Source organism: Alosa alosa, chromosome 11 (assembly GCF_017589495.1).
Source record: "Alosa alosa isolate M-15738 ecotype Scorff River chromosome 11, AALO_Geno_1.1, whole genome shotgun sequence".
Lineage (NCBI taxonomy): Eukaryota > Metazoa > Chordata > Actinopteri > Clupeiformes > Clupeidae > Alosa > Alosa alosa.
The window spans coordinates 33,189,699-33,207,389 of record NC_063199.1 but is presented as its reverse complement, the minus strand read 5'-3'; the positions used below and the strand labels follow the sequence as shown (position 1 = coordinate 33,207,389).

Below are 17,691 nucleotides of genomic sequence, written 5' to 3'. Positions count from 1 at the left end.
GTGCTGAACCTGTGAAGTTTATTCAGTTCATCCATTGTCACTTTAGATAAGGTTAATTTGTGGTTGGACTGGTGTGAAATGGATGTACACATGCATTTAAGTAATTACACACATTCAGATTGTGGATGCCTCAAGACACCAAAGATTTTGCAGTGTGCTAGAGATGAACACATTCAAAACATTCCTCAGAAATCCTCCTCTGTCTGCTAACTTCTGGTATGGCAACACCAATGGTCCCAACACCTTGTACAAGCGTTTTAGCTAACAGAAAAACCTAACCTGTAACTGAAAGTGAATGCATTCAAAGGCTATTTCACATGGCCACTTCACTGTGAAGCAGTCATGCACAGCACACTGTGAAGCAGTCATGCACAGCACGAGAGGTCATGAGATGGGACTGTTTATGTTTACTAGACGAAGAGAGTAATGATGACACTTACCAATGATGACCGGTTTGTTTATGTTTACTAGACGAAAATAGTAATGATGACACTTACCAATGATGACCGGTTTGTCCCTCTGCCAGTAACCCTTCTGGAAGGCTGCGATTGGCTGGTCTTCAATCAGCACCTCATCAATATATGGCCCCCACGTCTCAAAGACCTCCAGAAAGCGGAAGGGGTTCACTATCTTTGATCCTGTGAAGGGAGAGGGGTATTCTGAGCTGGGGTCTCATAAATTCAATAATCAATTCATTGTTTGGATGTATGATTAAAAAGTCTTCAGTTGCTGCTCACCAAGCTGATTAATAATGAGCTGGATTGTTATTAAAAAAATAATAAACAATGAATTGATTGGTTTAGTGGCTAAATAATGTTTGTTGCCAATTACCTCATCCCATGGACTTGCAGGTGTGGCACTTTTCTTACCCTACTCCCTATGTGTGTGTGTGTGTGTTTACCCACCAGATTTGACCTGAGCTCGGAGCACATCACGCGCACTGAGACTCTTCAGGCAGAGCAGGTCAGACACGGAGCAGTTTGCCGTGCGAGCAAAGTCCCGACCGAGCCTCTTGGCATCCCACCTGCACCGTACACACACATCATTACTCCAGCCTCCATGCACACACACACACACACACACACACACAACACCTCTACACAAACATACAATCACTACAAACACACACACACACAACACCTCTACACAAACATAGTCACTACAAACACACACACACACAACACCAGTACACAAACATACAGTCACTACAAACACACACACACAACACCACTACACAAACATACAGTCACTACAAACCAGGGCTTGAAAACGAAATTATTTTTCAAACGTTCCGTTCCGAACGGTTCAGGTAGGCCTGTTTAACGTTTTCGTTCTTGCATGCGTTCCGCCACCAACATATCGGTCCTGAACCGGTTCGGAACATATAAAATATCGTTCGTTCTTAAAGTTCCAGCAGTGTTTGGCGGGCCTATCAAGTCTATTTTTGTGGACTTTACCTTAGAATAGACATACTCATTATTTCCTCTTGATTTAGCCTATACCGTAGCTCTGCCCAAAAATAATAAATCACAGGCGGCATCCAAAAACATTCAGATGGGCTATCCATCCCATAGCCTACAGACTTACTATAGGCCTAACCTATGCCTATAAATAATTTCTTATCAAAAAATTTCTGGATCACGTGCTAAACTCCTTACCTGGTTGTAGCCTAAGTTTTATCCATATGGAGATCTTCAAAGGCTTGCGCTATAATTCCAACCCTGTTTATAAACAAACCTGTCTTTTGCTGACAAGGCCTATCTCAAATTTCCCAAATTTAACTCTTCTACATAGAATAGGCTATAATTGCGCAAACATTTCAAATCCCGACTTTAAAACGACAAGGCGTGGACAGGCAAAATAGGCTATTACGCATAGGCTACAAACAATTTCCAAATCAGTTTCAGTCATAGACATAATATACATAGACGCCGCATCGACCGCTACTCCTTACTAACGCTGACGAGATTTGGAGCCGCCATCTTGGACCGGTCATCCACTCCACTCAGTGTAATCTGTTTGGCCGGTGAGATGAGCTGTCAGCAACTTAATTAATCATATCTCACTGAATACCGAACAGATTCTCACGCGGTTTTTTTTGCTGCAAAAGGTCATACATGTAGCTATGATACAGGACACACGATTTAGCGCATGATTTTAATATTCATAGTGGGTTTAACAGTGATAGAATATTCTTATATATGATAAAGTGACCTGACGTCCGATATCAAAACTGGGGAACATAATCCATGTTTGACAGCATAGACAAAACTAGTTTGATACAAGTTTAATGAGTTAAATATAGTTCACAGTTGACAGAAAAAAGTTCCATCAACAGCATTATTCACAGTCCACAGAAAGGTTCCATAAACATTTAAGTGAGATCAGTGCCATTCAGACATCTGAGGGGTATTCCAAGTAGGCCTATGTGGTTTAGTGACAAACTTGGGTAAATTGACTCAGAATAAGTTGTAAACCTCCCAGTAGAAAAGCTGTATGATACAGGAAACATGGTTGTGTGTATTTTAATATTCATAGTGGGCTTAACAGTAATAGAATATTCTGATATATGATATATTATAAAGTGATGACATCCAATATAAAAACTGGGAACATAACTAATCCACGTTTGACAGCATAGACAAAAAACTGGTTTGATACAAGTTTTAATGAGTAAAATTTACAGAAAAAAATCCATTAACATTTTCAGTTCAGTGCCATCAAAAAATAAAGTGATGAACAGACATTGGTGTGGCATAAAGGAAATGGAGTAACTGGGTTCAATATCAACAGCATTTGTTAGACAAGTTCCATAAATATCGTAAAGTGCAAGTTTGTAGGTTTGTTTCTGATCCTTAAAAAACAGACATTGGTTTGGCATAGTAAGTGTAACAGTTCATCAATTCAAGACAAAACGGTGACTTGTCACTTGTACAGTGTCAATGGGTTCATCAACAGCATCTGTTATTTACAGTTCACAGAAAGGTTCCAGCCCCAATGAAGAGATTAAATAAAAAGGAATTAAGAAACATTTTAGAAACTGCTAAGATCAACCCGTTCATTGCAATCAGTAAAGAATCAGGAGTGTCTTCACAGGCTCAGTGAGACAGAGTTACCGTCATGCAGTTGGTTCTATGATTTCGACAACTGGTGCATGTCATTTTGTATGTTCCCACCTTGCTAAAATTGCTTGGGTACACTTTGGCTGAGAACAAAAAGTGCTTCAGACAGCAGGTGGGCAAATAAGATGGCATAGTAAACTGGGTAAACTCCATAAAAGAGGACTGAGTCAACCAGACGATGGGAAAATAGGACACAGAGTGGCGAATGCAGGTGATGAAGGTGGAGCTCATAAATCAAACATTCAGTCACAGTGTAGCAGATGCCCTGCAGTACTGCAATGAAGAGCTGCACCTTCCTCAGTTCCAGGGTGTGAGGAGACCGTTCAGTTCATTCACAGTCTTGAACAAGGCAGTTGTTCTGGAGATACAAAATAATAAATAAATGAATGAAAAAAAGGAATTTGAGAGGCATCTTATTCTTGTTAGGGTAAATGACATGTGAATAATACAGTGTTGGGCAAGCTACTTCGAAATTTTAGTGAGCTAAACTATCAGTTACTCTGCCATGAATAAAAAACTACACAAAACTACCACCCAGTCAAATGTATTAGTAGCCTAACACAAACACAGCAGTAGGCTAGTTCACTACATAGGAAGCTACTTTAAATTGAGCTAATTTCACATGACAAGAAAAAGTGTAGCTTGTCTGGCTAAGTTACTTGATAAATAAAGAAGTTGAGCTATTGAAAAGTTACTTTATTCAGGAAATAGTGAGGCTACCACCAACACACTTAGGCTACAAGTAGCAGCTAGCGATTGTCTAATAGGCTAGTCTGTGCCACTTGTGTAAAATTCGCGGCCAAATCTAGTATGATTTATTTCTACAATAGCCTTCTTGTGTCAGTTGTAATCTAAGTCAGTGTTATGGAATATGACTTATCAAAGTCTCAGTTCATAGCCGGGTGAACACCGAAAGTAAACATAGCCTTGCTAGATGGCTACGATTTTCATTCAGTAATATCAAAGATTGCTCCTTCTCAGCTCTCTGGTAATATTCTATTCACAAAATACAACCAATAGTACGGTTATGTTAAATCTTACTTGTGAAAAGTAAATCCCCCGAGTATGGTCCGCCGATTTGAGAAGGAACATGCTGCACAGTGCTGTCATCTTGGGTCTTCTGCTGCAACCGGTCCAAGTATGACCGGTCCAAGATGGCGGCCGCATTTCTTGTTTCCAGCAGCCAATGCGGTGTCTATGTATATTATGTCTATGACTGAAACTGATTTGGAAATTGTTTGTAGCCTATGCGTAATAGCCTATTTTGCCTGTCCACGCCTTGTCGTTTTAAAGTCGGGATTTGAAATGTTTGCGCAATTATAGCCTATTCTATGTAGAAGAGTTAAATTTGGGAAATTTGAGATAGGCCTTGTCAGCAACAGACAGGTTTGTTTATAAACAGGGTTGGAATTATAGCGCAAGCCTTTGAAGATCTCCATATGGATAAAACTTAGGCTACAACCAGGTAAGGAGTTTAGCATGTATCCAGAAATATTTTTGATAAGAAATTATTTATAGGCATAGGTTAGGCCTATAGTAAGTCTGTAGGCTATGGGATGGATAGCCCATCTGAATGTTTTTGGATGCTGCCTGTGATTTATTATTTTTGGGCAGAGCTACGGTATAGGCTAAATCAAGAGGAAATAATGAGTATGTCTATTCTAAGGTAAAGTCCACAAAAATAGACTTGATAGGCCCGCCAAACACTGCTGGAACTTTAAGAACAAACGATATTTTTGCGTTCGAACCGTTCAGGACCGATATGTTGGTGGCGGAACGCATGCAAGAACGAAAACGTTAAACATAGGCCTACCTGAACCGTTCGGAACGGAACGTTTGAAAAATAATTTCGTTTTCAAGCCCTGACAGGTACGCCACTGCTCTAAGACCTGCACACTAATCCAACAACATGAACACCTGTACAGGTATGCCACTGCTCTAAGACCTGCACACTAATACACCTGTACAGGTACGCCACTGCTCTAAGACCTGCACACTAATACACCTGTACAGGTACGCCACTGCTCTAAGACCTTCACACTAATCCAACAACATGAACACCTGTACAGGTACGCCACTGCTCTAAGACCTGCACACTAATACACCTGTACAGGTATGCCACTGCTCTAAGACCTGCACACTAATACACCTGTACAGGTACGCCAACTCAGTTATTACAACAGTTTCTACATAAAACAATAAAAACACACACACACACACACACACACACACACACACACACACACACACACACCTAGTCACCTGGTTTTGAGTGGTATTGAGAATGGCAAACTCTGAATGGCAGCTTGGCTGAAGAGAAACTCACTGCTCCTCATCATCAGATGGAGGGCAACAGACTGCGCCCCCGCACTCTCACCAACTAAAGTCACCTACAGCCCAACACACACACACACACACACACACGCCGCACGCACGCACGCACGCCGCACGCACACACACACACACACACGCACACACACACGCACACACACACGCACGCACACACACACACACACGCACGCCGCACGCCGCACACACACACACACACACACACGCACGCCGCACGCACGCACACAAATAAATAAATATTCAAACACACACAGGATTCATGTCTGTGATATAATATTACTTAATTTGAGGATGGGTTAAAAAAAAGTACTTAATGATAATTTGTGCTTTAGTGTTGAGAATGCATTAACAATGACAAAATTAAATGAGACACACACACACACCACACACACACACACACACCACACACACACACACACACACACACACACACCCTCTTTGGATCTCCTGCAAAAACTGGAATGTTGTTTTTAATCCACACCAGGGCTGCCTGCTGGTCCAACATCCCATAATTCCCTACAGCAGAGAGCTCTGGGTCTTTTCCTGTGACCAGAAACCCAAACGCACCTGCAGACGCACACAAATGATGTAAGGCTCAGTGTATTTGTAAAAAGCTGTGTGTGTGCGTGGTCTTGTGCATTTCTATGCTTGTTGTTTTTGTTTACCCAAGCGATACTCCACATTGACCACCACTGTGTTGCTATAGTTACTCATGAAGCGTCCATCATAGAGGGGTCGGGAGGCGGAGCCTGCAATGAAGTCGCCACCATGGATCCACACCAGAACTGGCCGCTGTGTTTCCGTCGGCAATGACAAGTTCACAGTCCGAGGGACAAATACGTTCAAGTACAGGCAGTCTTCACTGACCTACACAAAAGCATACAAAGACATGCAAGATGAAACATACAGTATGAATGCTATTTGCTTTCTGGTTGATGCTAAAGGTCTTATTAGTCTGACACATGGTTAAGAGAATATTGACTTATGATGTCAGAGTTGGTGTTTTGATGCATTTATAATTGGCTAATGGTGATGAATGCTTCCCTGTGATTGGGTAATGGTAATGAATGCTCCCCTGTGATTGGCTAATGGTGATGACTGCTCCCCTGTGATTGGCTAATGGTGACGAATGCTCCCCTGTGATTGGCTAATGGTGAATAATAATAATAATAATAATAATAATAATAATAATAAGCTTTATTTGTATAGCACCTTTCATACACAGAATGCAGCTCAAAGTGCTTTACATTTGAAGCATGTAACACAATTATAGTCAGTCAGTCATTATCAATCACTTTGCTCCCCTGTGATTGGCTAATGGTGACGAATGCTCCCCTGTGATTGGCTAATGGTGACGAATGCTCCCCTGTGTTTTGGTGCGTTGCTTGTGTGTTCTGCTCACTGATTGGCTATGAGTGCGCATACCTTTGGTGGACAGATCTGAGAAAACTCTCCGGCACAGGCTTGCATGCACGCCGGCCGAGGGAAGGTGGCGTTGTACGTCTGTAACCATGGTAATACGGGGTGGGGTGGCGCCCAGCGTCGTTGCCCCACTGGCGGGGCGGCATATGGGATGCCGTAGAAGACGTGAGCTTTGTCCAGCGTGAGGCCACGCACCATGCCCCCATGCACCCGCACAACCGGCCCCTCAGGCTCTTCAGCAGATTCAACACCGTCGCTTGCAACATGGCCAGCAGATTCAACACTGTTGCTTGCAACATGGCCAGCAGATTCAACACTCTCACCTCCCGCATAATTATCAAATTCATCATTATTACCATCAGCATTGTCCGAAGATTCAACACGGTCACCACCTGCATGATTGTCAAATCCAACACTGTCACCGCTACCATGGTCAGAAGTTTCAACACCGTCGTCAGTTAATTTATTATGAGTTATTCCATCATGTCCATAGATGAGTTTATACGAATCATCAGTATTATGGGCTGTTCCGTAGATGAGTTTATATGAATCCTGCTGATCACCAGTCCTCATTGGGTGGTGAGTGTCTCTTCTCATCTCCAGCACGGGAGGAGTGTGTGCATGTCTCTCCTCGCTAGTCCCAGCACCCTGTGTACTCACCCCTGTTTCCATGGTTATGGCGGCTCCAGACACACACACAAAGTTGATCATGGTTAGCAGCTTTAGCATTGAGATCCAGGCTGACATAGTGGTGGCAAAGCGGCAGATGGCATGAAAATAGGACGGTGTTTTCTTCTTATCCCCAGCGTTCTTTTCCCGTTGTACAAATCCAGTGTTGTCTGTCAGTGTGTGTGTGTGTGTGTGTGCGTGTGTCAAAGGGGAAAAAGAGAGAGTCAGATCCTAGTTTACAGAGGCACTCGTGGTTTTAATCAGCCCAACACACACACACACACACACAGAGGGCTTTGTGTTGTGAAATAAGATTACAGATGGGAGGTCAAGACTCAGTTACTGAATCTCTGCACAAATGCTCACATACACACGCAGGCAAATACAAAAACACAAATAATGCACACTTACTGTGCACATGGGCAAAGGGGAACATGAAAAGAGGAAGGATGATGCAGGGCTCTCAAGTTTTGAGGACAGGCAATGGATGGGAGTCGAGCGCTCTAACCACTGAGCTAAAAGCCCAGGCTTCCAACTCAGCGGTTAGAAGCGTTCTTAAGGTTAGGGGTGTGAGGATTTACACGCGCAACTAGCATCACCAGCTAGCATACACCAGCCCCAGGTCAGTTACCAGTTGATCCAATATTAGTTGTGCAGAAATGTAGCCCGTCTTATACACACCAATTGAATTGAAATTGTAAAGATTTGTATTTTTTGTAATTATTCCATATGTAGTGTAGTCATATCAGAACCTGAAGTAGCCTACAATCCAAATGCAAGCATGAAACTTCAGAGTATTACCTTTCATTTGAGGCCAAGATTATGCTTATGTGGGGTTGATATGCAGTAAGCATTTGATTGCCAGTATGCATTTTGGATAACCCAAAGTCCTATGTGGAGTTTTCATAGGGCATTTTCCCAAATGCATGAGCATACCTTGGCAAATAATGGTCTAAAGTACTCATGTTGTCATTCTATATTGATCTACTTTTGCACACAGCATGACAAGACCTAATGCTAGGACTCAAGTCATATCAAGTCAAGACCTAGAGGGCTGAAATGTGGTCAGTTCAAAGATGCTTGTTATCCGGTAGAAAAAAAAAAGAATAATCTAGCCTTTGTAACTTTGTGACAGTACATCACATAGTTATTCTAATTGTTTTCCAACAGTGTCTCAGCTTTCCAAAAGAGAGCAGACGTTTGATTATTGGCTAAAGTATGTAGGAGCAATGCCATCCTAAGTCAAAATGGGGCAAAAGTATAATTTATAATTGTTCAGATTTGCAAAAGAAATGATTTGACACATGGCACTGACAATTCAATAATGGGCCTTTTCACAACCTCTGAGCATCCAACCTGGACCTTTTAGGGGGCTTTCCTCTCAGGGTGAATGAGAGGATGCTTAATTGCTTTTACCCGACATTTTTGAATACAGATGCAATGATTAATGCATCCATGGCCAGGATATAAGTATATAATATGACGTGATTTTAAAAGTGACCTATAACAATAGGCTATGCCATACACTTTAATTTGTTTAGTGCTAATAAAATGATTAAGCCTATACATGGATTTCTATGGAACGTCACGAAAATATGCGTGCGCAACCAAGAGGCAGAAAGCACCATAGAACAGCATAGAGCAATGCAAAAGAACAAAAGAATAAAATGAGTTTTTGTGCTGAAAACTGCACCAATTCAAATACGATGTTATATTAATAATCCAAATGAACGTCAAACTTTGAAATATAGTCTGAAATGAGATGATATTATCATTGAGACAACAGGGGTATTGTCGTGGAAAAACTATCCACTTTCCCGAACCTCCAATCCAACTAGCACTTTGATGTCAAAGACCCGAAGGAGAACACCAAGACGAGAGAAGCTGAAGACTGTTGATCCTTTATTCACCGTATTGCAGTGAAAATACAATCCAAACAGCGTCAGGACTGGACCGTCAGGCAATAGAGTGATGAGTGGCAGCTGCTACCCCGATGAGATCTGATCTGAATGTGCCTGAGCTCTTTCTTTTATGCTCTCAGGGGCCCGAGGGGCGTTCCTATCACCAGGAACGTCACCGGGCCCCTTTTAGCCAATCAGAACGTTTTGGGACTTAAGATATTGGTGGAAAACCCTTCCCATTTAAACATTAAAAAATGTGTGTTGCTAGGCAGAATACATGTGACCAGGTCCTATGTGCAATCCGTTGCCAGGCAGCCACACACACACACACACACATGAACACACACATGAACACACACACACACACACACACACACACATGAACACACACACACGCACGCACAGACGCACGCACACACACACACACACACACACCCACACACACACACACACACACACACACACACACACACATACACACACACTGTACACACACACACACACAAAAATTAATCAAGGGAAGATTAATAAAACAATGCAACACAGGTAAGTTTGGGTTACAGTATGTGTGTTATTTATATTGACAGTAGTAAAAAATACTAAAAATACTGTATGCATGTGTGTGTGTGTGTGTGTGTGTACACATGTGTGTATTCTCTCCTTGCAGCCGGATCCAGTAACAGATGAAGGGGGCAAACTGCTGACATCTAAACCAGGAGAGAATCCGGTAAGAGATGTCTCACAGACCCAAGATTTTACACTATATGTGTATGTTTATAGTGTGTGTGTGTGTGTGTGTGTGTGGGTGTGTGTGTGTTTGGTGGCATGGGTTAGGGCAAGTACAGGTGGGAAGATCGCACTCAAATTCTGCAAACGGCACAAGTTTGTTCACTAAGAACTACTTGCTCAGCCTATTTGTGTGTGTGTGTTCGCAATGAACTCAAAGGTTTCTGAAAGCCTTCTGACTTTGTTTGCTACTTTGAACCACATCTGAGGTGGTAAATTAAGCTACTGTATGAGATGAGGGAGAGAGAGAGAGAGAGTTGTTGCCATTGTGTGTGTGGTGGAGGGAGAGAGAGAGCTGTTGCCATTGTGTGTGTGTGTGTAGTGGTAATATCACCGAATGACAGTCAACCGGGGTTCGAGTCCCGCTATTGAGAGTGGTTTAGATAAAACTAAATATCAATCAGCAAACATGATGTTATGTCCTGTTTTCCTTTTATAAATGCGCTCTTTGTGTGTGTGTGTGTGTGTGTGTGTGTGTGTGTGTGTGTGTGTGTGCATTCAGGACATGTGTCTTTTAATTAAGACACGTTATGCGTTCTCCCCTCAGATTGTGACGGACGTGTGTGTGTGTGTGTGTGTGTGTGTGTGTGTGCATTCAGGACATGTGTCTTTTAATTAAGACACGTTATGCTTTCTCCCCTCAGATCGTGACGGACGTGTGTGACTGTGTGTGTGTGTGTGGTGTGTGTGGTGTGTGTGGTGTGTGTGTGTGTGTGTGTGTGTGTGTGTGTGTGTATGTGCATTCAGGACGTGTCTTAATTAAGACATGTTATGCGTTCTCCCCTCAGATCGTGACGGACGTGTGACTGTGTGTGTGGGGTGTGTGTGTGTGTGTGTGTGTGTGTGTGTGTGTGTGTGCATTCAGGACATGTGTCTTTTAATTAAGACACGTTATGCTTTCTCCCCTCAGATCGTGACGGACGTGTGTGACTGTGTGTGTGGGTGTGTGTGTGTGCATTCAGGACATGTGTCTTTTAAGTAAGACACGTCATGCTTTCAAAGTCAAAGTCAAAGTCAAAGTCAGCTTTATTGTCAATTTCTTCACATGTTCCAGACATACAAAGAGATCGAAATTACGTTTCTCACTATCCCACGGTGAAGACAAGACATATTTTACCAATTTAAGTCCACAGACAAACATAACATTCAAGTAAAACAAAAAAGTAAGCAAATAAGTAAATAAGAGGGCACATATAATAATGAAAAAAATAAGAGCAGCAAAAATTTGGTTGAAATATTGCATAGACAGTCAATAAAATACTAGTGCAAAGTCAGGCCAATAAAGGCTTGGGTAGTTCTGTTTGACCTAAGTAAGAAAGAAAGTGGCATAGTGGTGCAAGTTATGTAAGAGCAGCAGAAGTGTTGTGTTTTCAGGACAACAACAACAAGTTGTAAAGTGTACAAGTGTGCAAGTGGAGTAGTGCAGTAGTGCAGGCGGCCATTGTGGGTCCAATGTCCAGGATGTTATGTAGCTGAGGGTGGAGGGGGGAGAGGAGGGAGAGAGTTCAGCATCCTTACAGCTTGGTGTATGAAGCTGTTGGTGAGTCTGGTAGTGCGGGAGCGCAGGCTTCTGTACCTCTTCCCAGAGGGCAGTAGATCAAACAGATTGAGGCAGGGTATGCGTTTGTTTTGGTTCTATGTGTACTTCCACTTTTGGTTCTGCCTTCTTTTCTTGTAAACCCCTCCACTTCTCCTAAGCCCTGTTTGGTTTTACTTTCACTGCCATTCCTCCTCAGTTTCACTCTCAGTCTCTGACAGTTCAGTCTCATGACTTCCAGTAAATGTTGCATAACAGTTGCACAAACAGTATCCTTATATAAGATGGAATGTTTCTAATAAACCAGCATGCACACACACACACACACACACACACACACACACAAGTTATTATGTCTAGATAAAATCACCACAGTATACAAAAAAATCCGATTGTAGCTTACAGCAGCCGACTATTTAGGTTACGTTTATAACGTTGTGGACGTCTTCTGCCTCACGGCTGCGCGCGCATCTAGTTTTGTTGGTAAACGGGAAACCCGTGTATTTGGAGAGAGAGAGAGATGTTTAGAATGTGACAAATGTCAGTCATCGTGTGAACGAAAGTATGACTAGGCATATGCTACTTGTTCCTGAGCAAGTGTTGTCAATGAACAGGCTGTGAAACTGTTGGCTAAGTTACAGACAGTCATGAACAACTGATGCTAATTATCTGGGAAACATTCTCTATAGCAGCGTCACGTTGTCATTGTTTTTGTCAAACAAGTTGTGGATTTGTTGTAACATTAAAAGATGACTTACTCTGTGATGAAACCATGAACTGATGCTCGAAGCTCCAAGGTGAACGAAACTTGGAAGAAATGGGTAACAGGTTCACGTTCAATAATTCACGCTCAACAATTCCAGGATATCTTTTATGCGTTTTGAGAGGTTGTTGAAAGTTAAATTAAATCTTTATGCTGCTTTTGAGATGTCAGCCGTGAAATCCACCGAAAGTTGGAAAGTGTAAATTACCCAGCTTTCTTTCGGCATTTTGGGCAAACAGCTTTTTCGCTTCACCCTGCCTCTTTACCATCGGAATAACCCGAGGGTTTTATATATATATTTACCCGAGGTGGACGAACACGACCAGCTGCATGTTTTGGAACTACCTTACAACAAACATGGCTATGGCCCATAGTTGAGATGAGATGGCATGTATTTTTTTTGCATATGTATTGTGTTGGTCATGTTAAAGTTGATGTAATGCTCTTACACACTAGATTACATTGCTGCTTCAATCCGGTCACCAATTCATGCATTGCACGGTCTTGCTGTGCCTGCAATACAATGTAACAATTTGTTTTCCAGCCGTTTAGCTAGAGGCTACATGTAGCACAAAACAATAACAATGACTAGCCTCCTGCTAATGCCCCTCATGGCTCGAGAGAAAGGCGTTCCTAAAGCCAGTCATTGGTACATGTTGTAAGGGTGAGTGTTTGATGATTTACGACAGCGGTCCCCAACCACCGGGCCGCGGGACATTCCTAACTGGGCCGTAGCCTACGACAAGAGTTTAAAAAAAAATGCATGCAAACTAAATAAACTCAATTTAATTCACAATAATGTCACATTCGCAATAATACCCACTGACGATGGTGAGCCAGATACCTCAAAGAAAAGAAGGTGTCATTCAATACGAAATATGACGAGTCATATTTAAAATATGGTTTCGCAGAGACCAGTGACTTCGCGATGCACCAAGTCCTTTATGTGTGGTATTTGGCGATAAGTTGTCAAACGAAGCAATGAAACCATCAAAGCTAATTCGACATCTGGGTCAAGCATCCTACACTTAAAGACAAACCCCTTGAGTTCTTTGAGCGTAAAGAAAGCCCGAAAGCAAGAAGGACAAAAACTAGTGCGTAAAGCAACCACATCGGTGAATGTGGCTGCGCTAAAAGCCTCATAGTGGCTAGTCGGATTGCTAAATCTAAGAGGCCGTTTACACGACACCGCCGGGTGGATTTTCTCTTACCACTTTCACACCTTTAACGACTCCGGCAAGAAAAAACCTTGCGTGTACACACAGAGGTGTAACCGGCTAAATGTGCTGTAGTTCATATGTCAGACCAGTCGATGGCTAAGCTGTGCAGAAGCTTCCACGATCATTCGGCGTGAATCGCGTGAGAAGAAAACATTGTTGAAACCGTTTGTTAAGCCAGAGAATGTCTAATAAGTGCTCTGGTTAAGCAGTCGCATGAAATAAGGAGACTACAGACAATTCGGTTTTTCAATTCAACTGTTAAACTAATAAAGTTCATTTTCAAGGTATGTGACTGCTACGTGAAATTTCAAATGCTTAGCCTACGCATTGCATTAGGTCTGAGCACCACTGGAGAAAACACTAACATGCAGTAAGCCAATGTTTAACTAAGTTAAGCTAACGTGTGCTTCTAACTTAGCCACTAAAGGCTGATAGGCTACATTGTGCACATAAATCATGACGGGGAAAGAAAAACATTTTAATATGATAAATAAATGGTTTGGTTTGTTTTGACAAGCAACATGTCAGGTCGAGTGCCGTGGCTGAGTTGAGAGGTGGGGCTATGTCGTCATAAATTTGCCCGCCGCGACCTACAGGCGCCTACACGGGTAAAGTTAGCGGGCGGTTTCAGAAGTTCCCACATCGGAAGCCGGTTTCAAAAGCTATCGGTTTCAGTCTCCTAAACTGCCGGCGTCATGTACATGCAAGGCGTAACCGTTAACAAAACCTCACCGGTTTCACAAAAACCGGCGTCGTGTGCACGGCCCCTAAGAAGCCCTTTACTATTGGGGAAGAGTTAATTCTGCCTGCTGGTAAAGGCATGTGCAATGAACTCCTTGGGGAGGCTGCAGCTAAAAAAATAGCTCAGGTACCGCTTTCTGCAAGCACTGTGCATAGGTGAATTGATGATATGTCAGAGGATATTGAGGCACAGTTGTTAGAGAGGGTGAATGGGTCATCGTGGTACGCTGTCCAAGTTGGTTGCAGGTCACTGGCCAGTGTTTGAGTTGCGAGAGCCGCTGCAGAGATTTCTTACAGAAAAAAAGTCACCGTTAGCTGCATATTTTAGTGATGAGGGCTGGGTGTCAAAAACTAAGCTTACCTGTGTGACATATTCGGGTTGCTTAATGACCTCAACCCGTCACTGCAGGGGAGAATGATGACTGTCTTTAAACTGGCAGATAAAGTCGCTGCATTTAAAGCCAAGCTTGATTTGTGGGTACGACGAGCGGATCGGGGGTGTATTTGATATGTTCCAAACAGTAGTGGGGTTTTGGGAGAGACTGAGGCAGGGCCCTTTCTCTCGCAGCTGGTGCGTGATCACCTTGTTGCGCTTTCAAATGAGTTTGAGCGTTACTTCCCATCCTCCAAAGATCCACGGCAAACCAATGAGTGGGTCCCGAACCCATTTGTCAATATCGAATAGTCCTAACTTGTCAGCGCTTGGGAGGAAGAGCAGTTGATCGAAATTACAAATGACGGTGGTCTTAAGAGTGTGTAGGCTATGAGGAAACCTCTCTGGCGGGTTTTTGGATGAAAACCAAAGCAGAATATCCCGAGAAAAGCGCTGAAAACGTTTTACCATTTCCCACCACGTATCTATGCGAGGCCAGGTTTTCGGCAATGACTGCAACTTAGACCAAATTGCACAATCGACTGGACATTTCAAACACACTGAGGGTGTCACTGTCTTCCATCACCCCCAGATGGAACCTTCTTGTTGCAGGGAAACATGCACAGGGCTCCCAATGATTATATTCGTAATGCACGTTTAGTTCCCATGTTTTGTTACCATATTTTGTTAAGCATGTTCACACATGATAGATGTAGCTTTAAGTTGTTCAATTTTCATAGTTCATATTGTTCAATTTTCACATTTTTAAGAGTTCGTTACCTTTACTGTTCATACTAGCTAGTTACTGTTCATACGAGCTAGTTCTTTTCAAGTAATGCATGCACAACACGGAACATGGAATCCCCGGAACCCCCCACCACCACCGGTCCATGGAAAAAAAATGGGAATCAAACCGGTCCATGGTACATAAAAGGTTGGGGACCCCTGATTTACGAGACATCTCGAAAGCAGCATTACCCAGATACAATACAGTTATTTTCTGATTGGCTATTGTGTAGCCCCTCTCGTTATTTTTGATTGGCTGATAAGTGGCAGGCTCAACTCCAGGGGAGGACGCAGCTTGATTCCTGCCGGTTCCATAGTGAGATGACGCCAGAGACATTTTGGGCTGCCGCGAGCATATTAAATAGATAAATAGTTTTTCTGCGTGAGAAATACAATGTGTGGCGGGAGAGTGTGACAAAAGACTGAAATGAGTGACTGTCACGCTCAATGCGTGACACTTGAGAGCCCTGATGATGTCATTGCAGTTTAAGGTAGAAAGGGGAATATTTTGTCTGTTATGCTGACATATGAAAACAATTATCTTGAGTCATATATTCCATGATTTTTCACTTACACAGAGTGTTATCTGGAAAAACACATAAAGTTCAAGTAGTTTTATTGTCTTGTACTTAAAGAGCCAGCTCAACTTAAAAGAGTAAATTAAAAGTAGTAATTAAGAAGGTGTATTTTGTGTGTGTGTGGGGGGTGGGGGATGAAAAGGGGAATGATGAAATGGTGTGTATGTGTGTGGAGAGGGGGTGTTGTGTCCTTATGTTAAGAATAAAACCCTTGGAGTCCAAAGTATGGTGAACACTGTGTATGTGACTTTTATTGTCTCCCGAACTCATGCCCTGACACCAGAGCCAGCCTTACATATCAATCCCTGATACAGCCTCTAGGTGCCAACTAATCGATACACGATCTACAGATCATTCCTACAATATACTAAGTATTAAGTATAAGTATATATACTCTTTTGATCCCGTGAGGGAAATTTGGTCTCTGCATTTAACCCAATCCGTGAATTAGTGAAACACAGCACACAGTGAGGTGAAGCACACACTAATCCCGGCGCAGTGAGCTGCCTGCAACCACAGCGGCGCTACCATACCATACAAGTCCAGAGTGCTAACCAGTGGGCCACAGCTGCCTCTAACTCTACTACATCCTCCCTTTTTAAGCATGAGAGTCATCTTTGACTTAATAACTGAACCTGAACTGACATCTGTTATAGACAGTTAAATGATCTCCTTACATTGCTCAAAACATATCCTTTTAAACAAATTACATAATTCCAATCTCACCTTCTCCACAGCTGTCATTCTGTTGAATATCAAAACAAAGTCAAACACAACTCAGAAAACTCCCACACATATACACACAGAGCCTGAACTTGACTCATCAGTGGGCTAAACTTCAGCTTTAGCTCAACTCGAAGTCTCTGAACTTTGTAGGAAGCTTTACGTGTCTCCCACTTCTGGTGCTGCAGATGGGAGTAGCTGGAGTAGGACTGTTGTCTTCACAGGCGGGTGTGCCCTGGTCTTGCATGGCCTGTGACCCGGAATCCTCTTTTTGTGAATTCACTGGTTCCTCCAGCAGCTCAGCATTATCTTCTCTCCGCAGACTGGGGTGGATTCTCCTCAGATGAACATGGTCGCTTACCAGCTCTTTCGGAATTCCGTGTCTGGTGAAGACTGCTTTCATCTTGCGTATAACTGTGTTGGCAGTTTTGTCAGGTAGGTGGAGCACCTCTGGGTATTTGGACAAATAATCCACCATCACAAGGTATGACTGTCCATGAAGCTCCAAGATATCAGCCCCAATTTTCAGCCATGGCAACTCAGGTACCTCATGTGAAATCAGAGGCTCTTTATGATTATGTGGCTGGAGCTGTTGACATGGAGCACAGCTTTCCACCATGTGTCATCCCTGGCCAGTACATCACTTTTCTTGCCTGCGCTTTTATCCGCTGGATCCCTTGATGTGCAAGGTGCAGTCTGTCAAGCATCATCTGCCTCGCAC

The 17,691-nt window shown here is 42.9% G+C and overlaps 1 protein-coding gene across 2 annotated transcripts in view; it reads right to left on the bottom strand.

Annotated features, from left to right (window-relative positions):
* The window catches only part of si:dkey-30c15.17 (crystal protein), a 29,161-nt gene that overhangs the window by 3,633 nt on the left and 7,837 nt on the right, over nucleotides 1-17,691 (bottom strand). Inside the window, exons 2-7 of one of the 2 annotated variants that reach the window (XM_048256439.1) lie at nucleotides 6,897-7,732; nucleotides 6,137-6,338; nucleotides 5,905-6,038; nucleotides 5,385-5,512; nucleotides 906-1,024; nucleotides 498-638 (exon numbers count right to left, since the gene is read on the bottom strand). In XM_048256439.1, coding sequence (XP_048112396.1) covers nucleotides 498-638; nucleotides 906-1,024; nucleotides 5,385-5,512; nucleotides 5,905-6,038; nucleotides 6,137-6,338; nucleotides 6,897-7,640 — 1,468 coding nt within the window. In that variant the 5' untranslated portion in view covers nucleotides 7,641-7,732. Of the gene's footprint in view, nucleotides 1-497; nucleotides 639-905; nucleotides 1,025-5,384; nucleotides 5,513-5,904; nucleotides 6,039-6,136; nucleotides 6,339-6,896; nucleotides 8,077-17,691 lie in introns of those variants that run through there. The other variant, XM_048256438.1, reaches the window with a different exon arrangement.